The 25353-nt window shown below is 43.4% G+C and overlaps 1 protein-coding gene across 4 annotated transcripts in view; it reads left to right on the top strand.

Annotated features, from left to right (window-relative positions):
* PHYHIPL (phytanoyl-CoA 2-hydroxylase interacting protein like) overlaps window positions 1–25353 on the top strand; it is a 126062-nt gene that overhangs the window by 70365 nt on the left and 30344 nt on the right. The window contains exon 1 of one of the 4 annotated variants that reach the window (XM_021276824.4): window positions 2687–2841. The exons of 2 other annotated variants lie outside the window; for them this stretch is intronic. Coding sequence is in view for 1 of the 2 variants with exons in the window: in XM_027463259.3 (XP_027319060.1) it covers window positions 23927–24032 (106 nt within the window). In the remaining variant the exon portion in view is untranslated. Of the gene's footprint in view, window positions 1–2686; window positions 2842–23614; window positions 24033–25353 lie in introns of those variants that run through there. One more of the 4 variants, XM_027463259.3, reaches the window with a different exon arrangement.

The following is a 25353-nucleotide window of genomic DNA, read 5'->3' as shown; positions in this document are numbered from 1 at the left end:
GTTGCTGACTTTCTATTTAATATTTAAATTGCTGTGTAGCCTCAGTAAGTTTTGGAAGAGGTCTTCTGCCTTCTGCTTTCATTTCCTCCCTTTTAATAGGAAACTCTTTGTTCCTGCTTCTGAAAGTGAAGAAAAGTACACTTCATTAAGCCTGTAATTGTTTAGAACTCAGAAGTGTAGATTGATTAGCAAATACTCTACAATAGCTCTTATAATGGAGAGCTTTAAATAAATGGGTTTAAAACTATTCTTACAGTTTCTAGTGCTTTTTATACAGTCTAAACATGCTGTGTACACTATTCTTTGACTCTGCTGTGTTCCTGGAGGGGAATGAATTGGAATATTCTGAATGCCTTATGTAACGTATTTAGAGAACTTTTTTGTTTGTATCTTTGTTTGAATTTCTTGGACGGAATTAATTAATGGCAAAGTATAAAGGCCAACTTTGAAATCCTAGCTGACTTGTACACTAGAGCTCAATTTGTATTCTACATCAAGGAAATGTTTGGATTTGAAAGAAGGACGCCATTATCAAAAAGATTTCTGTAGATGGCTCTGTTCTTCAGAGCGTCATCTTTTTACCACAGAAATGCGGTTTTAACACTTGGGTAATTCAAAAGGAAATTGATTTTTTGATCAGAGTACATATTTAATTCCTCGTTAAAAACTAAATGCAGAACAGGAAATAGTAGCTGATTTGGGAAAGAAGAAAAGTTACAGAGGTTGGGCTTGTTTAAAGCAATCTTAATTTCAAGAAGGAACACATACAGAATAACGTCTGTAGCCTACACTTTTGTGATCCTTTAGAAAACTGATGGGGTAACAGCTTTCAGGGAAGAGAAAGATTCTTCTTTTCACAGCCATATTTGATTTCAATTTTGTAACTATATTCCTTTGTACAAGATCGCAGGAATATATAAGGAGTAGTTCCTCAGTGGGTGTGAATTTGTCTAGCTTCATTGAAGACAGTGGAATAAAGATAATTTACATCAGTTTCCAAATGGGGTCTTGAAGCACTTGATCAGCTGACTACTGCGACAACCGGGAACGCAGACAGGAGAATCCTGCCTTTTGTCCATGTGGAAAATGGGCTATTCATGAAATGCCACATCCTGTTGTAAAGGCAACTAAAGCAGTATCTGACAGTATATACGCAGCATGCGTGCTTCTCCCCTCTGTCTGGTCTGCAGTGGGGTAGGCAAAGGGGAGTAGCTGGAGGTCCTGCTTGCACCCCTATACTGCCCTAGATTTCAGGCTCTACGTTCAGGGCAGTCTCTCCTTACAGGCAAAGCCACTCAGCCTGAGCGATAACAGGATTAAATGAAATCACGCAGTTTTGGTTTATAGCACATACATCAGCTCCTAACACTACTGGAATTTCCCCACAGCATACTGAAGGAGCGACATTAAGTCTTGGTCCGTGTGTGGTGGGGCTCCAGGGCAGTTTGCCATCCAGTATTTGCAGAAGACTAGGCCTGTACCTGCACAGGAGGGAGAACCTGGGGGCTCCAAGTCCAGGCTTGAAGTTCAGGTAGCCATGGGAAGTTTCTGCTGGGCTGGAGATCTCACAGCTTGGAAAGGACCGACCATGCTGACTTCTTTCTGGTCTCACTCTCGTGTTCTTGGGCTTTGAAGTTTGTGCAGTCACCCAAATCTGTGCAAAGTCAGTGTAATCCAAAGGTGGTACATATAGAGTATGCACTATTAAGGAGCAGGGTATTAAAACTGCTAGGCAGATGAAGGATCCTGTCTCTGTGCTTTCCAGGCTTATCCTGCCTGCCAAAGAGAGCTCAGACGGGAGCAAGTAGAGCGGTGATAACATTTTTACTGCTTTTGAATATTTGTAGGGTAGAGAGAGGACTGGTTGAGATGGCCTTTTTTGGTTCCAAAATCGTTTTTCTCCTCACACTGGTGACTCTTTTTTTCTTCTTAAGTGCTGTGTATTTTCTGCCTCATTTATATATCTCTGTGGCATAATGGCATGGTCCTGAGAAACGCTAAGCATTATCCAGTGTCGTTAAAAGCAGGGGAACATCAAAGACAATTCTGTAGCATCAAACTCTGAGAATATTACTCTAGTCCCATCATAGTCTCTTGTCTTTTCTCTGATGCCAGTGAACATCCATGTTGTTACAAGAGGTAGGAAATTAGGCTATGGGTAAGAGCTGGCATACAGAAAGTTGCCCAGCTTCTCTGGCCTGTTTGACACTGGGTGATGGTAGATTTCCTCCAGAGCTGTTGATTGCTCTGTGGGCAAGCCCATTGTCCTGCAGTACAATGTGAGCAGTGGCACAGAACGTCTGCTGCTGGGTTCCTGCCAAAAAGCCCCACAGAGGCAGCCAGATCAACTCTGTGCAACTTGAGTACGATGGGAGCAGTGTGGCAGGGGAAGCCTGGCTGCACAGCTACCTCCTCCTCCTCTGTTGCCCTGTGCTGGAGCAGGGCAAGCGTATATGCTCAGAGGGAGGTCATCAGGAGCACTGATGGTGAAGGGGCTGGTGGAGGCAGGCTGCCTTCAGAGCCCAAAGCCCACATCTGCCTGACTTTAGGGTGTGGGACCAGTAGCATCCCAGGTCCTTAGTGCCCCTTCACTTGCAGTGTCTTCAGTGTTTGGCTGTTGGCCACAGTGGGCAGGACCATTCCTCACATGAGGCCCCAGCACCACTTTCAACAAAACCTCTCTTCTCTGTGTCCAAAGGAGGGGACCGCGGGAGCTGGGGGAGGAGCACCAGGCGGGCAGCGCAGAGCCTCTGCGAGGGGAAGGCGCCCTCAGAGAAGCTGCCAGTGCCAGCGAGGGTGGCTCCTTGAGCAAGGATCCCAGTCAGTCACACTGTGCATGAGGTATGGCAGTCCTGGGGCAGAGGGAGACTGGAAAGAAGGAAGAAAGGGAGCTAGAAAAGAGCTGAGCAACTAGGAGAGGAAGGGATGATGAGAAGTGAGAAGTCAGGTCTGAGGGAGTTGGAAGAATATGACTCACTGCCTGCAGGGACGGTGAGATTGAATGAGAAGCTCAAATACACGCGAAGTAGGGAAGAGGGATGCAGTGGGGAACAGGAGGAGGATTTATTGTGGAATTAAGGCCTTGATGCAATCCTGAGTATGCAATGCCTGAGGGGTTTGAGTGGGAATTCCCAGGTTGTACAGACAAATCTGATGTGCATCTTTTCTTTAATTTTTTACTCTGCTGGCATTAAGTAGGTTTGTCTGGATCCTATGTCTCCAGAGTTTAACAACATAAAATTGCAGTCTTCTACACTGATGACCTTCTAAGCTCTAGAGTTGGGAAACTGTCTTGAAAACAACTTTCAAAACCAAAACTTTCCCTTTTTGAAATCAGTAAGTAAGGGATTCATTACATCTCAGTCCATCAGTTTTCCCGTCTGTTCAAAAAGTTACGGCTGCTTCCAATAAAATAATCTTTTTTTTTTCTTTTTTTTTTTAATTATTGTGAGGTGGAGAGAGAGAGTACATGTATGTGATTTGGGAAGAAAATATAACAGGTGGTGTCCTCTCCTAGAAGAATGGTTAGACCTGCTCTTTAACATGTGATAAATCTCAAACATGATTTCTTCTCTTGGACTTGAATGCCTTTGGATCCCAGATGCTCTAGGATAAAGGTTTTCTTGTTTGCTTGTTTTCTGAGTGGGGTTTTATTTATATATGTGCAGAATGATCTGTTCTATGGGATGGGATATCAGACTATTTATTTTGGCACCTAGTTTGGGAAATAGATGCTTTTACCGTACAGGTAAATGTTTCGTTAACTCTTAGGAATGTAAAACCCATTGGTGTGGTGGTAGACTGGAAAATGAAGAGTGACTAGTACCTGGCTTTATAAATTTCTCAACACTTTCCACACCGTCAAATTCCAGCATATCACCTTCAATTTGCATGAATCTCACGTGTCAACATCCTTGATTTTATTTTATTTTTTTAATTTAAATTCTTATTGGAAAGCTAGTTATGTGGGGTATTGAATTCTGGCTGTCATTACTTTGGTATTAAATTGTGTACTGCTTGATTAAGAAATTCATTGTGAATGTCATGGCAGAGTACTTTCTATATGAAATGCTATTTTACAATATTTCCCTATTGACATTTCTCCTACAATTTGTTTGGTAGTTAGAAGGCATGCTGGAGACAGCTGGCCAATACAGCCACAGCTTGAGCCTTAGCCTATCATTACCAAATGCACAAAACATATGAAACTGAATACAGGATAGGATCGCTGCCCCTGGAGCAGCTACAAGTCAGGCTTAACTCACTAGGCAGTATCTGCTTGAAAGGAGAAATCAGAACTGGGAACAGCCAGCATGGTGGTGCTGCATCCCGGCCACCTCTGCAGCATGTGTGAGGGTGTGCGGTAGGCTGATGGGGCTCTCCCGTGTCCTGGGGGCACTGGAAGCACCCGGGGAGAGGACGGTTAGCAGTCTCATCCCTCCACACTGCTGTCCAACTAGACTGGTGATGGCTGCACAAGACTCTGTTTTTACCTCCTTGGCAAACACGAGTGAGTCGGCTTAAAATACAGCCTGGGACTCCAACTCCAGCTGGCTGGAAGGGAAGTTGTGGCCTTGCAGGGCAGTCAGTCTGTCTGCTCGTCTGTCCAGCTTGGGCCTAGCCCAGCCCGATGAGCACTTCACTGCTCTCAGGCAGCAAGCTGTCTCCGCACTGGCAGGAGGAAATATACCTGCCCCTGCCCTGGTGTGTCTTGGCTGCCTGCTGCTAAATTCAGTCTGCTGATAACCTCACTTTCCAGAGCAATATTGCACGATCTTCACTTTCATTCAGAAGGTGCAACTTTGTGTTTTGGTTTTTGGTGTCAGTTTGACATTTCTGTACAGATATGAATTCAGGCTTTTAGGCTAAAAGGGTAGGGTGGAGAAAATATGCTTATGGCAATTAACTGTGGATGTAAATAGCTAACATTAATGAGGCTTACTGAAAGTATCTTATTAGAGAATGCAAGCCATTAACTTTTCAGTAAGACAATGTAAATTGCTTTTCCTGATATTTGCATGTAAAACTATAAGACTTAATTTCCTACACATGTAAGTGCATTTTTTTTTACGTGATAACATAAGCTCTATAATGAGTCTTTTTAGTTTGAAATAGTACTGTCTTCTTTCCCCCAACAGCTTACATTCTCAAATTCTTTCATAAAAGACAGAATTTTCTGCATGTAAAAATAAAACCATGGGTGATGGTCTGTGAGTAGAGTGGTATTATGTATCCTCATTTTGGAAGCTGTTTTGGAGACTGGGTAATTGCCACTACTAAAGCCTGTAAAACTTTCATCTCACTAGCCAGCTAGTTTTACAATGGGCTTAATAGGGCATTTTGTTGTATTTTAGAATCCCTAATGTTTTTCTGTATGTTTACCCTGTGGATAATGTACATGTTGGCAGCCAGGTATCTGTAGACAATATATGAATAAAAATGGGGAATTGGTTAACTCAACGTCTTTTTATAGGTCCTGAGAACAAATAATGATTTTGTCATCTTATTAAATCTAGTATGTTCATTTTCAGTGAAATGGACTAAAAGATCAAGCAAGGGTTATGTTATATATTTTGACTTTGCTCTAGTGCTGTGTTTATTGCTATTTGCTTCTGTGAATTGACTTTTTTGAAGCATCACAGACAACATTTCTTGAAAATCTCAGTGGTTTTGGCTCTTTAAAATGGTAGAATTTCAGTTGTTGATGTCATGATAAATTTTTATTATAGATTATTTTCTTCTAAGGGAACATGTACAGCAGAAATACAGAGCATTGGACTCTGGGAGGTAACACCAGAAGGTTTTTTCCTAATAGTACAACATATCAAATCATTGTGTCAGAGTTGTAAGAAATGAGATTTTCAAACTTCGTGGCAAGAAATAGTTTTAGAAACATACCCCACTGAGTTCCAGTGCTGTTTTTACCTACAATATTGTATTTGTTGTTTAACACAAATAGTTATGAAATGTGTCAAATTCATGTGAAACAGAAACAATTTCTTTACTCCAAAACAGTAATTTTAATGTCCTCCCTATTTTGAACAACAACAAAACCATGTTGGAAGTAACCTAAGTGCCTCCCCTTATGGATGTACATACACATAGCACACACAAACCAAATCTCATAGTAACAATTGTCACGTGTACTTGATAGCAGCAGGCCCATGTGTTTTGCCTTAAGGCTTGAGTCAGCTGGGAAAAGGTGCAGTGGTGAGCATTACACTGTTTTTCTCTAATTCAATGTGTAAATTATTTTACTGCTATTTCACATTTCACTACACACAAGATTTCAGGAAAGCAATTTTATTTATACAGTATTTAAGCACCCACGAAGGCCTGCTGATGCTTGCTGGGATTACACATAAACTCCTGCTGCAAACGCAGAGAATACGCAGCTTCTTCCTCCAAAAGGCTAGTCATGTCTTCACATACGACGAGAGATTTATTGAGTGCAATGTTAACAGCTACCATATTGCTCTACTCCCACATCAACACAAATGTTGGCAAAAGCTACTGCGCCAGCTGCCCACTTACACACTCTAGTGGCACCTTTGCTATTCCTCAAATCCACAAATTGCCATTCTCATCCAAGTAATGCTCAAACACAATTTGTTTTCTGCCACACGTATTTAGCAGATTTTCATCAGGAAACAAAAGATGAAGGTAGATCCACAGGAGTCTGTCAAACCAGACCACACCCAGCAATACTAAGACTTTTTCAGTGCAAGAAAATACCTGGAGTGGTCAGGTGCAGAAAGGTAGGAGATGAAACCCTAATTAAAATGAGTGCTTGTATTCTGAACGTAAGGCAGACAGTGACATTTATAGCTGTAAGGGAGCAGAAGTCTTCCTGCAGTTGCCCAGGTCCTACTTCTCAGCCTGCCCTGGGACTAGGTCCTCTGCTTGAGGACATGTTGCTTAGGTCCATGTAGAAACATGCATCTACAGAAGACTCCCCCTCTGTAACAACATAAGGTGACTTCCACGATCAGCATCTATATCTCAACTGGTATAAAACCTATCTTAGGTTTTGCTCTCCTGTTCATAGACCACGTTCCTCCAGCCCATGATGGTGTGTTTACCAAGGCAAAGCATGGGAGCTGTGTACCCTTTTTCAGTGCTGAGAAGTGGAGGTGACAATCATTTGTGACAACTTTCCCTCTCTAGAAGTATTCCTCTCAGCTCTAAGTTAGTCTGTGCCTGGTGACCTGCAAAGTATGCTGCAGAATCATATTCAAGACCTGAATTGGTGTCCATTTTTATTTTTAAGTATGTTTACATTATTTTAATAGTGGAGTTACATTTCTCATGTTCAAAAAACATCAGCTGAATTTGGTGCATGCCATTTTTGTGGTTGAGTAATCACTTTCCTCTGTCCATGAAGTTTCATTCTGAATATCAGTTGGAATTTTATACTGTATTGACCTGTGAGAAACATGAGGCATGTAAAGACCATTCTGTGGTAGTGTTGATTATCAAAATATGGGGAAAAAACCTGCAACTTCTGATGCACATTCTTTAAGAATGTGATGGCCACTTCCATGTTCTGAAACAGAACACTGACAGAATATTAAAGTATATCTAAATGATATCCCAACATTTCTGTAAAATACCACAGTACCATTCTTGTCTGGAGTTTGTATACTAAGTCAAGAGAAGTTCTTCTGGTGCATCCCTGTTTGAATGCTTTCAAAAGCTTTTGCTCTTTGCTCGTCATCATCCAGTATTTTATTATCCTCATGAGGATGTTTTACAGGCAAGATGAAACATGAGGATGCCATAGGTAATCCTTTCAGCAGTTCTAATCCTGTACTTGCTTTGCATCTGCACGAAACTATTTACTCATGAGTAAAATCCTGGAGGGTCTCTACATGGCAATGGTATTCGCCAGTATTCCCTTCTGACCTAGTCAGTGTTTGGGTGTAATGTTATTTTGTTGGATGTTTGAAAAGTTTAGAAGTAAAATCTAAAAACTGACAACCACATGTACATCTTTTAAAGCAGGGCTCTTCTGCTGCTGAGTCTCTCTGATAGCTTCAATCCTTTATTTTGTGGAGGACATAAAGTGTTCCTCCAGATCGTTACTATTTTGTTGTTGTTGTTGTTTACTGTCTCAAGGCATATTACATTTAAATTACTTGAGATATAGTCTCAAGACAAGTATTAACTAATTATTCTAATTAACATTGAAATGCAGTATGATCAAGTTTCAAGTGTCATTTTAGAATGTCTTCCTGTGAAAATCCTTCTGTGCTGTTCTGCTGAGGCTAGCATTGGGCTGGATCCTTCTGTTCCAACCTGTTCATTGAAGTCAGTGAACCTCCTTCTTGCTGTCACTCTGGGTAGAAGGAACATAATCTCCATTTTATGGGACTTCTGAGGAGATGATTTATCCTTCCACTTTTCCTTTCCCTCTATTCCTTACTTAGCAGCTATAGATAAATACAGACATATTTACATGCTGTGTTATCAGGTGACTAAATTAAAGAGACAGCTTGGCAAAAGAGGGCTGAGGGGGAGAATGAAAGCTGTGACTTCAGTGTAGAAGGAACAGCAAAAAGTTTGTAGAAGCAGAGGAAAAGTGTCACTTCAGGATTCTAATATGCAGTATTACTGACTTTAAAATAATAATGTCTGCTGGGGCACGTACAGAGGAGCACTAAGACAGCTCAGCTATCTGGTGACTGCCAAATGATACTGCTCTGCAGCCACTGCCTCCAACACAAATAGCTCAGCTCCATTTAGGTATTCTTACTGGAGGCAATCAATCACGTATGAAACAGAGCAGTCATAAATAAGATCTACCGTTCATATACATTCAGTTATTTTTGCAACTAAGCTATATTGTGTCCAAAAGAAATATTTGGATAACTGAATGTCTCCCTCCTAGAAGGGAGTGAGGGGAAAAAAAGAGTGCAAATTGTCAGTATAGGTCAAGAAGTAATTGAAATTCAGATTTCAGTGCCTGGATGCATTTCATCTTCTGAACCAAAGCACTGCCACCCTGTGCAACCTTTCAAAAGACATTGGAGCCTTAGGCTTAAGTACCTAAATGTCACAGTGAATGAAGAGATCCAGACAGCCAACTTACTGCTCATGATAGAGAACAATGCTGCAAGTGGAAGGAGGAGGAGCACTGTAGGAACATTATAAAAATTCCAGGGTTAGTTTGTTAATAGAAAAGGTATTTCTGGGCAGAAGGGTAGCCTGCTGAAGTTCCCTATGTCTCTATGTTTCTTCATGTGGTGATAGCCAAACACCTTACAAGCTTTTTTTTTTTTTTTTTTCTTTTATACCACTGTCTGTCTCACAAAGAAAGCAAGTTTGTTATTAGAAATGTCAGTCAAGTGTGTGTCTGCATGCTGTTGGTTACCAGCTCTCCAGAACTGTCTCAGGGAGTCCATCACAAGTAGGATGAATGTGGTTGTATATACATAGCACCAGCAAGGAACACAGGTTTGTGTGGTGGGCATAGGACAGTGAAATGGGAGACTGGCAGCACTGAAGTCTGCTAACAATGAGTTACAGAACAATGAGTTACAGACCCAGGGAGTGCAGCAGGGTTAATAGTGTCAGCTGCCATGCCAACATCTCTTGTCATGTTTGGTAATTTGGTACTAAACATGTGAAAGCCTCATTTTTTTTAACAGACTGAATCTTGCTAGATGATCAATATTCTCATTACTGTTTTTCCCCCATGAAATAAGAGCATACAGCCTATCTTCTACTAGGTTTGGTGTTTATTTCTTTCTTCTTTTCCCTCTTTTTGGCCATTTTGTCTACCTTGTACTTTGGAGCTATACTGCAAGCAAAGAAAGGTAAAAGTACTGTGCTAGGATTTGTTCTCTGTGATATTTCATTGTAAATGAAGCCAACATTGGGAGCTTTAGTTTGTTTTTCCTTGGGTTTGGTCTTGATCTCACAGCTGTGGAAATGCACACCAATCAATGTTTTGTATTTTAAAGAACAATTAATGCAAATGGAAAAAAAATGACAAGTTTTGGATAAAATACGCATGTTTAGGCAGTGTTTTTCATACAAGTGGCTGATAAAGTCAAGCATGAAAAGCACTTTAATGTTAGCTAATGTCAGAATTACAGCTTTTTGAATAGAAAAAATGTCACATAAGCCCTTTTGCTTATAACTGATGTAGCAGCAAAGCAGAGGTGACATTTCCTTAGTTGCTCTGTCTTTAAGAATCTACGTCTTTATTGTTGCATTATTCCAAATCCCTCACTGAATAATTTGCATAATTTCAGTGTCTGAGTCTCATCACCACTGAATTTGTTTATTAGAATGCATACAGTGGACAAACAGAGAAGGAACTCTGAATGCAGTTGAACTGAATTCATAAAAAAGTTTGAGCAAACACTGGTGGATACATTCTCTGAATTTTCTCACCTCTCTTAAGACCTGATTCAAATCTCATATAAAAACAGTGAAAATAATAAATCACAGGAGTCATCACTTACTGAGTTTCATAAATCTGCGAGCCTCCTATACCCTATGCACAGAAGCCAGGACGGACTGCCTCTTGTTTTTGACCTTTTTTCTGTGGGTGTGAAACTTGCTGAGGTCTTCTCGCATCGCTTCAAACAGCCACCACCCATAAGCATTTTTAATCTCTCTGGCATGTTTAGGTCTTGCATGTGTTGGCTTTTTGCCAATCTGGGTGAACACAATGTTCTCAAAGCTTGCAGTATGATATATGATATCACAAGCAGAGATAAGGAACAGAGCAGACTAATAAATATGAATTAAAAGGAGAATAGAGTCTCTCCCTTTTCTGTCTATTTTTCTGCTTTTTCTTCTTCTTTTCCCTTCTCTTTACCTTTTCTTTCACATTCCCCTCTCTCTGCCATCAAAATTTAAAATATTTGAAGCCCTTCCCTCTCTTTCCCTACTACAAGCTTGGATTCTGAGGAATGAGCAGCAATGTGTGGATGCAGCACTTCTTAGGAGCAGCCAGCAACATGCTTACAGCAGGAGCCGCTGATGCAGCAGCACATGGGGAGACTGTGAACAGAGTAGCACAGCGCTGTTTCATAAATCAGCATGCAAAAAATGTCAGTGCGTGTCACCCTGTGATAGCTAGTTAAGAGGAACAACTCATTTGTCTCCAGCCTGAACCTACTCCACAAACAACCCATTTGCATTCTCTAGGCTCCAGGTTTTGTAGCTTTTTGTTCAGTCTTATTTTGGTTTTACATATAATTAAAAGTTACTTACTTAGTTACCTGCCTTTTCATGCACCAAACATTATTTAGGTAGTTAATGCATTATCACGTGGGATTCTGTGGTGAGGTGCCACTCTTATTTTTCTTGTATATACTTAAAAGGCAATTAATTTTATTCCAGGTGGCTTTTTCTTAGCTTTGGATACTCAGAAAAGGCTTCAAGAATGCAATATCTATGTTGAGGTACAGAGCCCCTGCTGTTCTGCTATTCAAATTTTGCTCTTTGCATGTTTGCTTTCTCGGTCCTTATGTAATAAGATTACATAAACTAATCTCCAAAATCATTTACCATATTAAAGAGCAGCTCCCATCAATGGATCTTTATTAGCTGCCTGAAGCAGAAAGGAGACACGTGGCTGTACATTTGGAAACTGGTTGTTTACAATACTCATCAATGCTTGCTGCCAGTTGTGGGCAGATGTCATCAAAAGTCATTATGCAGCTCTGAAAATAGAATCAAACTTGACCTGGACAGGTCCTTAAATGATTGATGATCTGCCTCTGAATATTGTAAATGTTGGATTCCATTCCCTCCACTGGCCTCCCATGGCTCAGGGACCTGGAACTGGGGCAGCATGAGTTGGGGGTACACTGTTGCAGGGTGTACCTCTGGCTGAAGTCTCCTCACCCCTAAAAGTCAGAGTTTCTCAGTGTGCCCTGCTCTGTCCTCATGTGGCTTCAGAGCAGAGCTCTGCTGCAGTACTGCATCATCTCTGGAACTGGGAAGATGCAGGTGCCACCCATTCTTCCATTTTTCTTTTTCCCCAGAAAGCACTGGTAAGCAAAGAGAGGGGAAGAGAAGCACAAAGAGGTCTTGAGAGCATCTCTGTGGTGTGCGAGCTTCCTTGACTGTCCCAGCCACTGGGCGGTGCCCCGGGAAGGGAAGAAACATGTGGAAGGAGATGTTCATACATTTACTGAAATCTGGCTTCCTCTGCTTAGCTCCCACAAGAGGAGAAAGAGTAGAGAGAGCAGCTTCCCCTCCTCTTCCTTCCCTCTGCCCTCACACAAGGCTCGAGAGGAACATTGCCTTCTCTTTTCCTTTGAGAAGTGCTGGCAAGCACAAGCTGTCACAGTCCACCTTGGCATCAGAAGCGGTCAGCTGCTTCCCTGCTCCTGCTTGCTTGTTGGCGTGTGGCAGAGGGCATGAGAGAAAGGGGAGAGGTGCTCTCTCTACTCCTGGAGTGAAGCACAGCGAGCATCGTGCGCCTGCAGCTCCAGCCCAGCCCGCAGGCATTTGTCTGCTCTGTAGTTAGCAGGTAAGACATTACAAGTGACTTGTGCAAAGCCCCCTGGTATCCAGCAGGCCTGGAAGACATGATTTAAGGCTGTAAGAAGTGTGTTCACTAGCCTTTATGGAAGTGCCCCGCTAGCATTCACGTGGTAATGTTTTCTTTGAAACACAAGGGCGCTTCACAAAGCTGCCAATGCTGCTGTTAATAATGACAGGAAAAATATTTTTCAGTTGCTACATCTCTCTCGGATCGGTATTCTCTTTATCAGAAATAGACAACAGTCCTCCCACAGCAGAAGAGGGCTGGCTATCTTTTTGGTATTTCTTCTCCTCCTGTACAGTCTCTAAAAGGGTGCCTGTGGAGGGGCTTCCTGTCTGTTGCTCCTCCTTCCCAAACTCCCCTACAGGGAGGATGCCACAGCAATCATCTTTTGTCCACAAAAATGTTGGACTGAATCAAAGGTTGTTATGAGTGATACAGCAAAACACACTGTTATGCTGTACCTGCACAGGGAGCAATCTTTTCATTTAAAGACAGTTGCAGCAACAGCAGAGATGTTTGTGGCTAGAGTTTCTGGTTTTTTGTTTTTTTTTTTTTTGTTTGTTTTTTTTTTTTTGTTTTGTTTTTTTTTTTTTTTTTGTTTGTTTGTTTGTTTGTTTGTTTTTCACTTTCCGAGCATTCGCCTTCTCCCCTTTTGGTTGTTTGCCTTCAAGTTGTGACATGAGATCAGGGGAGCTTAAGAGCTTAAATGACTTCTTAGTGTACCATCATTTCAAGATGAATAAGCGTTCATGAAGACAGCCTGAGGGAAGGGAATTGATGTACTACTTGAATGCCCCGACTTTATAATTCATAGGAAACTCTCTCAGCAGGAGTGTGCCCAGTGCTGAAAACTTTGCCGTGGGGTTTGGATGGATCAAGCAGTAATAAGTCTCCATGGCTGATTGAGGGGGAGGAAGAGGAGAAAGCAATTTAAAAGTAGCAAAAGAAGATACTCCTGACCATTGCTGTAGCCAAATTTTTGCTTCTATGGCCTGTGGAACCACCGCATGATGAGCTGGGGGACTGAGCCCGCTCTCGGTTCCCTCCCTTGCAGCTGCACACAGAATTGCAACCCCGGGTTGGGAACAACTGGCTGAAGGCGAGGCAGCTGGCTGCTCTGCTAAGCTGTTTTGAGATGAGCAATTTTCTGTTAAGGTCAGCGAATGTTTGATGGAATGGGGAGTTCAGAGCAGCATCCCTAGAGAGGTGGAGAAATCCACGAGAAAATAGGGTTAAGACCATGCATCCTCTCTAAAATTGGTTGCATGATCTATTTCAATTTGAATTTATTTGTGCATAATGTGTTTTTCCCAGCAAGATACAGGAAGAAGGCTTTACTCCAAGATGAATTCACAGTTTGCAGAAGCTCGCATAATATTTCCATTTAGACAGTACTGTCAGGCAGTCATTTTAATGAGTGCTGAAAACCCTAAACCAACTGTAGTCTAATCCTACTGCTTGTTCCTATTTCTGTGTTGACACTCCTGGCACCTCCCAGGCATTTGTGTTCTGCAACCAAACAGCCGCACGTTGGAAGTGAACATCTTTGCCCAAGCTGTCTGCTATTTAATATTGCTTGTCGGTAACTACTGTTCTCAGAAGTTCTGGATGGCAAGGTTTCAAATGCTGAGCCATGCACCAAAATAAAGCCAAGCTCCAGATAGCTTGTTTTTCCTCATGTTAGCTATTGTGTTCACCACACTTTCAAGATCATTTTTTGCAAATTTTAGTTAGGAATGCAGTTTTGAGCTACCTGGTGAGAGGGGAGGGGGAAGCAATCTCTGCTTTCACAGCTGGGCTTCCCAGTGTGTGTCTCATTTGTGAGTAAGCATCCCTTATTCCTCCTAAGCATGAGGAAAAGCCTTAAAAACATCTTGGAACATCTTCCTGGTTTTTCTCCTTGAATTAGTTACTGTCACATTTCTATCAGACACATTTCTGCTGCTGTGCTAGAAGCAGGAAGCTTTGCTTGCAGTTTAGGTAGAGGCCAGCTACATGCGTTTTTGATGGTTGTGATAGCCCCGTTATTAATGCCTCAGGGCATGAGTCTTAGTGGTCAGGCTATAGATAGCCTATGGGTCTGATACCTGCTAATCTCATTAACCCTTGGACTTAGCTTGACGTATACTCTCCTAAGTTTATAGTGGTATATTATTGAAGAAAGAACAAAACCACAGGGTAGATGATAAAAAGTCATGGCAGAGCATTTTTGCTCTGGTCTCAAACCCTCTGTTGAGAATGGAGTATTTGGATGTAATGTAGTGCCACTGGCATCATTTCTATTGCACTGTTAGGCAAATGTGAGAAGAGCAGTGCTTAAAAATTTCAGTTTTCCGCCTCTCCTTAGGCTTACTCTGTGCCACATCTGCCTTTTCAGAGTAACCTTGCTTGTATACATTTTATGCATGTAAACATACAGGTAGTAGTAATACGTTTCTAGGTTTTTGGCTATAAACGAACGTTTGGCTCCTCTCCCAAAATACACACAAGCTTGGGTATTATCTTAATACCAGGGCTAATTCATTCCTGGCAGGTGCTGTTTAATAGTACATAGAAATTAAAGGGGTTTTCTATGCTCAGTTTTTGTATGACATTAGCTGTATCACTTTAGATCTGTGTATAATTAGGCTGGTGCAACCTCTAAATTAATTTGAAGGAGCTACAGCTTCAAAGGGTAGTGAATGTTCTGAAAAATTAAGGAAATAAACCACAGAGTGTAGCTATTGCCCACGCAAAATGGTGGAGCTAATCTAGGTGACTAGCATTTAAACTCCGAAACTCTGTATAGCTCCACCTTACTTGGTTACTTTTGTTGGTCTACTGTTCTAAAACCTTTCCGCTGCTTATATGCAGATTCATCTCTCCACAGCATGATGAAGAATGTGTTATGAGATTGATAAAATCCACAGAGACAACTTTCTTGTCTAGCAGCTGATAATGTAAATAGTCATGCTAAGGACAAACCACCAGTAAATTTAATTTCACTAAAAAAAATGTTGACAACAAAAGCAATGTTTTGCCTTTTTTGCTATTCTCTACCTCATTTCTCCTCCCCACACCAGAAATGACCAGGTAGATGTCATGTGTTGAAACCTAAAAAAATTGCAGCAGTGGCTAAATTGAGTTTATGTGGAGATACATTATTCAGAAGTTGGCAATGAGACAGATGGGAGTAGATGAGGTTAGACTGAAAATTGAGAAAAATTAGAAGGAAGAAAGAATAAAAACACTGACACCAAAAGAAGAAAAAAAAAAAAAAAAAAAAAGCTCACACAAGATACCAGGTTAGCAATTAGTGGAAGAGTAAGAGGAAATTAGAGAAAACAAATTTACAGATGATGAGCTTTTGATGCGAGTTCAGCAGGCCACAGATAAGTAGTGATCAGACAAGTCTGAAAACAGACCCATGCTCTATCACAGGGGAGCCACTGTCAGACCTCTGTCATCAGGCAGCAGCTGTGCCTGGACAAATGACTGCTTGCTCTGCTTGGCAGCCAGCACTGCCCCTGGGAGCGTGCCATGTATATTAAGCTGCCTGAACTTCGGACAAGGAGGTGAAAGGCTTTTACAGGGGCTAATGGTAGCCTCAAAAGGGGGTTTTGACACCTTTGCTGTTCTCGTTCCTCATTGCAAAGTATCTTGCAGATTATCAGAGGCGGCTGTTACAACCACATAAGAATAAGCTGGGGGGCATTCACAGACTGGCTTTAGCTTCAGGGTGCTTTTCTCCCTCAGTTTCCTGCAGAATCAAGAGAAAGCACTTCTTCTGGGGCAACTGAGAGCACCTACAACGAGCTCTTGTGGAGACATGCTGTAGAGGAATTTGCCACTCCCCGCTGGTTGTGGAAAGATCCTAGGGCAAATAAGCTCCTTAGGATAACATCAACCTGTGCAGCTATCCTGTGCTGCCTGGTCTAAGGACCACCAGCAGTGAATCAGTCACTGACTGATTTTGGAGTCAGTCTTGTGATTTTCAAGGCTCACAATGCTATGATCTCTCCACTGATTCTAAGCACTCCGGGGCACTGTATAGGAACAGCAATCTGTAAGGGTTGCTACAATGCATATCAAGAACATGCTGTAGGGCTGGCACACATTCAGAACGCAAGTAATGGTGATAAGGCATTGTTCAGAGTAAAGATTGGTTTAATTAAAATGCTGATGAATGTTAAAACAGTGCTATAAACTAATAGTCACTTTATTGTCTGTTTGTATTCTCTCCCTATCTTATCTGCCTGTATATGGCTGCTGAAGCGGGCGTACATTTCTACCAGAGCAAAACCACGTAAAACACAACTCCTAATTGCTGTTCCTAATGTATTTCTTCGTGAAATTCTAATTGTGGGTCTCACAGTTAAATAATCAGAGATCTGAAAGAGAGTGTAAGAATTTGTACTAACTGACTGAGTCAAGTGAGTGAAATATAAGCCTAGTCTCACTATGCATCTAGGCTCTGAGCCAAGGAGAGGGAATGTCTGGGTGTCTTCTTCTCATTCATTTAGCATAATTTCCCTTCTGTTTCCTTAGCAGTTAATTAGTGTGTTGTGTTTTTTTTATGGTTGCAGTGGGGGATAAGACAGTGATGTCTTTCCTAACTTGCCACGTGACCTCAGTCATAGTAGATCTTGGTAGTGCAAAGCTGGCAGGCACCAGCATTAATCTCAAATGACCATCTCCTGTGCCAATACAAAAAACAAAACAAGCAAACAAAAAATGTAAACCTCTGTAGTTATACAAAAGCTAGATCAGTAGATGACATTGGAGAACCAGTCGTTTAGACTTTCTTATGTATTACCTCCTGCATGGCTGTCTTCAAATAGTTTTGATGTCATCCAGTGAAGGGATGTAGTATCATAAGGAAAATCTAATGCACAGGATCGTTCCAGGTAGTCATGAAAAGCCCTTGTGGAAAGGGGAAGGGCAGTGGGAAAGACTCTAAAAGATACTGTAATGGAAAGCCAGCAGAAATGTATCTTGTTCCAATGAAAATGGGAAACACCAAACAGAGGAATTGGTCACTGTGGGCTACTTAAGCAAGTAAAAGTACAATATTAACAACACTAGGAAACTGAAAACTGGAAGGCCACCAAAATAGGCTCTTATATTCCAAGTTCAGTGCACATGAGAAAAATGGAGACAGCCAGAAAATACATTGAAAAAGGTGCCAAGAGGTTAAAGGTAATATGAAGGGACTGTTGTATGTCCTGAAGGCACAGTGCAGCAAAATGACTTTACCAAGAAAATACTAATGGTAATTAATTTGTAATGGGGAGATAAATTTTGGGACCAGTTCTTATTCCCACTAAAACTAATTGGACTTTTGCCATGAAGTTTATTGGGAAGGGGATTAAACTTTGAATAACAGCTTGGTTAAGAAATCGTTGATGTAATTGTGAACTGCTGGGAAATAGTAACTAAGAAATACATAATGAAATATCATCACTTGAACAAATATAGCTGAGGTGTTCCTTTGGGTATTTATAGAACTGATAGAACCGCTAGTTAAAATATCAGAGGGAATTGAGGAGATATTGGGAGACTAATGAAGTATCAGCATGTCACAGGCTTTAAAAATTGAATTAAGAGTAACTATGGAAACAATTGTTTTAAGGGCATGGTTCAAGATTGAAAGTAATAGTATAAATATGAAAGCAGGAGGAGAAAATTTATTCATATGGAGGCAAATAGCATAATGAGACCCAAATATGACACAGGTGTACTACAGTAAACTAAACCATGCAAATTAGCAAGTTCCAAGTTCCTTTTTTTTTTTTTTTTTTAAAGATGGTGACAGGTTAGTAGAGTACAGAGTAGCATTAAGACTTTTACAGAGGTATTTGATGCTCTTTTGCACAATTTCTTAAGGGAAATACAAAATCAAGTCAGCTTGGGCTGAAATTCATTTAAAGGTATCACAAGCTGGCCACTGAACTGCAGACAGAAATTAAATCTGAATAGCAGTCAGCATTCATGGGGATATGCATGAGGATATGTACTCAGTAGTATCCTTTAAAGGTCAAGATATAGTCCAGTATGTGGAGGATAAAGCACTAATTAAATGTGAAAATGATACTAAAGTAAGGAGAATGATTAACAGCACAGAGGAGAGAGGGAATATAAACGGTTCTAGTTGTTCTCTAGAGATGCCACAGATCTAATAAAGTGAGGCTAAACTTAAAGAAAAGCAAATAAATAAATGATAATGGCAATCATTAACAGTACTTTGTGCCCATTAGGCAACAAATAAATTTTATGAAGCCACAAATACATTATAGTCGTCTGTGACGAATTTGTCTTTCTTAAATGCTTATTTGGGCTTTACAAAGCAGATCAGAAAACTGAAATTCAGAAAGCAGCAGTATAAATAGCATTAATAAAATGATAATTTGCTTGATATCTTTTCATTAATCTGAGAGGAACATTTCCTTTTAACCACTTACAATGCTCAGAGTAGGTTGGAAGTTGCATACCCAGATGGTACAGTTGGAGAGCTCCAAATTTTGAAGTGTTTATTATGAGTGGGGAATGAGGAATGAAGGGGTAGGTACCAGAGCATTTCCTTGATTGTGCTGGGTCAGACCAAAGAGCAACCGAGCACAGCTTCCTGTCTTCAGCAATGGTTGTAAATGGTTGTTTAGAGAAGAGCAGGACAAGCACATATACTTCTCTTCAGTAACTCTTCCCCAGACTCTAATTGTTTCCAACTAAGGGACCCTGAATCACTTGTGCATTTAGTAACTCTGAAGGATTTATTTCCCTTGAACTTTTCTAGCCTCTCCTTGATCCAGTGCAAACGTTTAGCATTGATACTCTTCCCCTGGCAAAAAGCTCTGCAAGTGTAATAAGCATTGTGTGAAGTATCACCTCCTCCTTCTCTTTGTTTTGAAGATGGTTGTTGTTAACTGCATTTGACACTCTCCAGTATTTGTGCTGGGAGACTTGAAAAGCAGTCATACTTTGTTGCCCTGTCTATGCTCCTCATGCTTTTGTGACTCTTCCTGTGTTGCCTCTTTCCCACACTTTTTTACCTGAATGAGGGGCATACTAGTGTTCCCCATACAGATGCCATTTCATGTCATGTTATAAAAAAACTAGATTTGTGAGTGGATCTCGGGCACCAGAAGTCAAAAAAATTACCTCGGAGTTGTATCTTTGGTGTTTTATAGTATGCTTTTTGGCCTTGCAAGAAAAGCCTGAATGCATGAACTGAATGCAATTACTGCAATGGGACCTTCCGAACAGAGAAGGAGAGGCAATTTGAGATGTATGAGCTATTGTATATATCCCACTGGACAGTTTCCACAAGTCATCAGGGCTTCCCAGCATCACAAGCAAGACGAGAGCAGAAACCAGCCAACAGGACCCCTTTCTGAGAGAGCTGCAGCCTGGCCACAGGATTTAGTGCCAGGGTGCCTGGCTGCAGCAGTGACCCCCATGGAGGGGGGGAGAATGCGAAATACGCACTCAGGATTTAAGACACAAACACTACTGCTCTGCCTTGGATTTTCCCAGAGAAAAAAGGGGGACCCGTGCCATCACCCTTCCTGTCTGAGCATTTGAGGAGGCTCTTGCTAAGCTATCTGAGAAAAAGCAGAGAGGTTCCCAGCGAGATACCATGCCTAGTGTGCCAAACTGTCATACATCAGTGTCTTTGTCAGTGTAGAAAAGGAAGCTGTGTCACACTGCGCATTAACTCTACACAGTTGCGGCTTTCACTAAAGGGTCTTAAATCTTTTTTTGTCTTCCTGTCACTACTGTGTGGACTTTACTTCAGTCCTATGGTATTCCAAGAATATCTTGTGCACAATCATTTGCAAGTATATGCCTTTGCATGCTGAAACGCTGGAATGTCCACTAAAGACAAAGAATGACCGTGAAATTGCAAAGTGTTTTTCCATGAATCTTCAGGAGTCATTTGCTAAGTTTAGTCTTGCTCTTATTAGGAATGACCCAAAATGCTGGATACTGTTTTTGACCCTTCCATGTTTCTGACCTATAAGGTTTTGCTCTTCTCAAAAGTAACATATTAATGGAAAAAAAGGGCTGCCTTTTTTGCTCCCTTGTTTTTCTTTACTGAAAACTATGTCTGTAGCCTTTTTGCCTTCTGTTTCCACAGTCCATTGAGCAATAACAGAAGTCTTTTTTTATTTCCAAGTGGGAAGGAATAGCTGAAACTGAATCTTGCTGAAGCCTGAGAAAGGTTTCTTTTTTAACTCACAAATAAAAACCTGCTAGTTTGAACTGAAAAAGTGTTTTCAAATTAAGGACAATGCAGTTGCCTTACTGCTCTGTGCTGTACTCTGCTGCTACGAAGCACTTTTCCCAAGATGGACTGCTAAGATAACAGAGGCAGGACCAAACTTTGTGATGGCGCCGTTTTGTTTGTGGGGAGGAGAGCACCTTTTCCTCTTGTGTTTATGGCTTGAATAAGGTCATGGCTTCCAGGAAAGAAGCTTCCCAGCGGGAAGCCTCTCTGCCTGTCTGCTGTACATGGTAGCCCTGCTGCAAGACCTCTGTGCCCTGCCTGGGGGCTTTGAATGCTAGGCAAAGGCAGGAGAGCCGAGGCTGTTGAACCTGGCCAGGCAAGCGGTGCATGCCACAGCCCATGTTTGCCAGTACTGCTAATGTGTCAGAAAATGCTGCTTCTCTCTGCTTGCACAAGGTTGCTGTAATAACAGATACACCCATGTTGAACTACAGAAACTGGTAATACCCTTCTTATCTAATGTTGAAAGTGCTGGAGGTTGGTGTTGTGGCAGATTCTTTGCAAGCTTTTGCAGTTCTAGACACATGCCGCTTCGTTGTTTCTAACATTCTGCTGCCATTGGCAGGCTTCCCATTACATAATGTTGACCCATATTTGTGATTTGTGACATTTTTTGCTAAACACTGTCAGGGATAATCCACCTCAGAATAAACTTTCTGATTATAGGTTGAGGCTCTGTCATCCTTTAGTACAAATGTAATTTGTGCCTCAGATAATGCTATTCCTTGTTCAGGAGACAAGCCGCGTATACAGTTCTCTCAGATAAGAGGAACACTAGGATAGTGCTGTGTGCTTCGAGACTGAAATACCTAGGGCAGCACGGAGTGACTCCAGCACAGTAAATGGAATAAAATCTGGGAGTAATTTGAGCTTTACAGAGCATTTATGCCTATCCCAGGTGATGGGAATAGCTATCGGCTGAAGGAATTATGTCTGAAGAGTGACTCTGCAAAAAGCTGTCACAGGCAGGTCTGGCTTGTTTCATGCTTCGGAAGGGCAGAGCTGTGGAATAGGTTTCTCTGTGGCATCGTTCCACAGGAGTCTGCCAGTATTTGTACACTAACTAGTCTTTTCTTCAAAAAAAAAAAAAACGGTTATGTTGTGGGGAGATAAATAGATGCAGTTCAGCCAGAAGTTATTACTAAAAAGCAGCTGAGAAACGAGAGGCCTTGGAGGACTGGGAACACCCCCAAGGCTGTCTGCTTTCAAATATCTATGCAAAATCCATCAGTCCTTAAAATCCTGATCTCACTGACTCAAAATAAAAAGTAGAGGAGAGAATGGTGTAGTAAATAGAGGCAGAGAGAATAAAATGGGAATTTTCTCAGTATTCAACAACAGTGTCTGCCTCAAATGGACTTTACGTAATCTTGTAGAAAATAAGTAACATGGTTGTTGTGTGAGCTGCTGAGAAGTCTGCCACAGTTGTGGAAAGGAACGAACGTGGAGCATAAGGCTGAGAGACTAAACACAGCGTCTTCAAAGAAAGAAATTACCCAGCCTTATGTAGGAGATGACGGTGTGCTAAGAACAGTCGCAATATGAGTAGGAAGGGTTTGCTTCTATGCAGGGAATGAATGGTTGTCAGCCAAAATTAAAACCTGATGAATGCAGTCTCACCCACTTTCATTTCTTCCCTCTCAGATTCTACATTTGTCCTCGTTCTGTCTGTGTGTTCATTCATATATTCCTCTCCCTCACCACCTCCCCGTTGACTCACACTCTCCCTCCCTGTCTGTTATTGCTTCTTTTTCATTTTCTCTTCCTTTAGGTTTCCTTCCCACTCACTCCATTTTTCCTCTGTCTGACCCTTCTTCACACGTTTTCATTTGAGGTGAAAAAACAGCAGAGGCAGAGGAGCAGAAAATAGAAGGTGAGCGAGAGAGGGAGGGAGCAGAGAGGAGACGGAGCAGGAAGGGTGCTCAGCATTGTGCTTTCTTCCTGCGCTGCACCACGGCCCTTTGAAGGTGCTGTGGAAGTCAGGGCTCCTCAAATCTGTTCCCTTCTCCCAGACAGCAGCTCTTGGCAGTGGCTTTGTGAAAGATAATGCCAGAGCTCATTTCCTCAGCTTAGTGTCCCTAGGAACCATCATAAAGAACAGGATGATCCTGAAGTCCGGTGGAAAGCCACCTGAGTGGCAAACATCTGACTGTGCATGGAGCTTGGACCGCGTCAGATCAGGGAGCACGCACTGGGGGAGGTTTGGGAGGCTGCTGGGGCTCCACTGGCGGACGGGAGCTTTAGGGGTACCTGGGGCTCGCCAGCTGGCGGTACTGGCCCGGAGGCAGCACTGCCACAAGGCTGTCAGGGACCTGCGTGGGGTAATTCATCAGTGGCCAAACGGGGCCAGTTTCGGTTTTGTGAAACAAAAGAGCAGAGCAGAGAGGTGCCAGGAACGCTGATTGTGCCGTGAGGTAGGAAATGGACTGCAACTGGTTTATCTGTGGGCAGGCAACCCCATCTGTACCCCGATCCCAGATTTGACCTGGGAAAGCGCCGAGCTTCCACGGCCCCGAGCCCGGGCTCTGCCCTTCACCTCGCCGTGGCCCTGCGCTGAGGGGCCGAGCTGTCCCGCACGGCGGGTGCGGTGCTGCCAGCCTGTTCGCTTCTGCTCCGCTCGCTCCGGGGTTACCGTGCTCCTGCCAGCCCCGTGCCTGCGCCTGGCGCCGTTAGCTGCGGTGGGGTGGGGTGGGGTGGGGCTCCTGCCCCCGCCGGGAGAGGAGCGCTCCTGGCAGGCGTTTGTCCTTCCCGCCCAGCGGGGAGGGCGGCCAGAAGCGGCGGCTGCGGCCCCCTGCAGCATTTGCCCCCTCCCCGCCGGCACGGGAGCGCCCGCGGCAGGTGCGGGGCCGCAGAGGGGGGGCGGCGGCGGCGCTGGGCTCCCCGCGGGGCGCCTCAGCCGCTGCCTGAGGAGCGCCTCAGCCGCTCGCGCGCCGCCGGCCGTTGGCAACGGTCGCGCCGCGAGGGGCCGGCGCGTGCCCGCGGCCGTTACATAAGGGCGGGGGGGGAGCGGGCGAGCGGCGCCGCGGCCCCTTTAAACGCGGCCGCCCCCTCCCCGCTCGCTGCGGTGCCGGCCCCGCTCCGCGCTCGCTCCCCGCCCGCCCGCCCCGCCCGGCGCCCAGGCACAGCAGGGAGCGGCGAGGGGCGCGATGGAGGCTCCGCGCCTGGCGCCCACCATGAGCGGCCCCGGCAGCCCCTGCGAGGAGGTGCTGAAGAACCTGAGCCTGGAGGCCATCCAGCTCTGCGAGAGGGACGGTAAGGCCGCGCCGCGCCGCGCCGCCCTTTGTCCGCCGCCGGCGAGAACAAAAGGCGGGGGCCGGGCGGGTCAGCACCGCGGACAGCGGCGGGCGGCCCGCGGGGGGCAGCGCGGCTTCCCGGCCGGGGGGCAGCCGCCGCTGGCCTGCCGGGACACGGCCGCGCCCGGCTCTCGGCCGGCCCAAAGAACTTCGGGGCTGCGTGGCCGCGGCGTGCTCCGGGCGGGCGGCGGGTGGCAGCAGGTGCGCCTGGCGGGGAATGGCGGTCCCGTGCGAGTGCGTGGCACGGCGGCCTTAATGCAACTATTGCCTCGCCGCGGCTGGATTTCAGAGCCTGTCATGGGTGGTGTGTGCAGGAACAGGCAGCCAGCGTCCTCAGCCTTTTTTTTCCTTTTTTCCACAAATTAGTTCTGATGAAATACTTCGCTCCGTTGACCAAGATCGACTTAATCTTTTCAACAATGAAATTCTGTGAGCTCTCTGTTTGTCTTGAAAAAATCAAGTAATTGCTAATGCACTGAGAAGTCTTTTCAGTAATCATTTTTGCAGTGGCATTGGGAATTCTTCGATTTTTTTTGATATCTGATCTAAGGTCGAATATCCGCTTCCATCCACTCATGCCTAATACACTACTTAGAAAATCTGAACTGCATATATGGTAGTAGAGGCTGGGCTTGTTTTGTTAAAGCACTATTTCACGTTTGTTTCTTTTTATTGATGCTGGCGAGAAGTGAAAATGGAAAAATTATGCAATCCCTAATATTTGTCTGCCCCAGGCAGTCATGGTGAAGTACTCCATGTTAATCATCACAGACGCTATTTGGCTCAACACTCTGTAGTTAAACATGCTTGATTTCTGTGAAGCAGAGTCAGATAGACCGGCAGATGGAAAAAATACAGTGTTTTTAATTTTTCATTTTAATTCCTGTTTGAGTAGGGTTCACAATAAAACAACAGCTTTCGTGTAGATCTGACTTGACAAACCGATCTCCATCAAGCAAGCCCCTGTCATACGGGGTCGTTGCTTCCTACCAGATGTGGTTGAATTTCTGAAAGGGACAACTACATTGGGCATACAAAATGTGCAACTCAGTGCCTTGCTTGGCACAAGATCGTGCTGGAGCATACTTCAGTATTTCCTACAGGTGGCACTTATGTATCAAAAAGCTTGTTTAAATGGGATCATAAAAACAAGCAAAGCAAAGATTTGGGTGTTAATCTTTCTAGGTAAGCATGCAAATGCGTGTGCAACACATTTATATCCCCAACTGTGTACATGGGTTTAGTTAGTGCATTTATATTATAAATACTTATGATTCATT

The sequence above is a fragment of the Anas platyrhynchos genome, chromosome 6 (genome assembly GCF_047663525.1).
Source record: "Anas platyrhynchos isolate ZD024472 breed Pekin duck chromosome 6, IASCAAS_PekinDuck_T2T, whole genome shotgun sequence".
Taxonomy (NCBI): Eukaryota; Metazoa; Chordata; class Aves; order Anseriformes; family Anatidae; genus Anas; species Anas platyrhynchos.
This window is presented reverse-complemented; position numbering and strand designations above follow the sequence as displayed.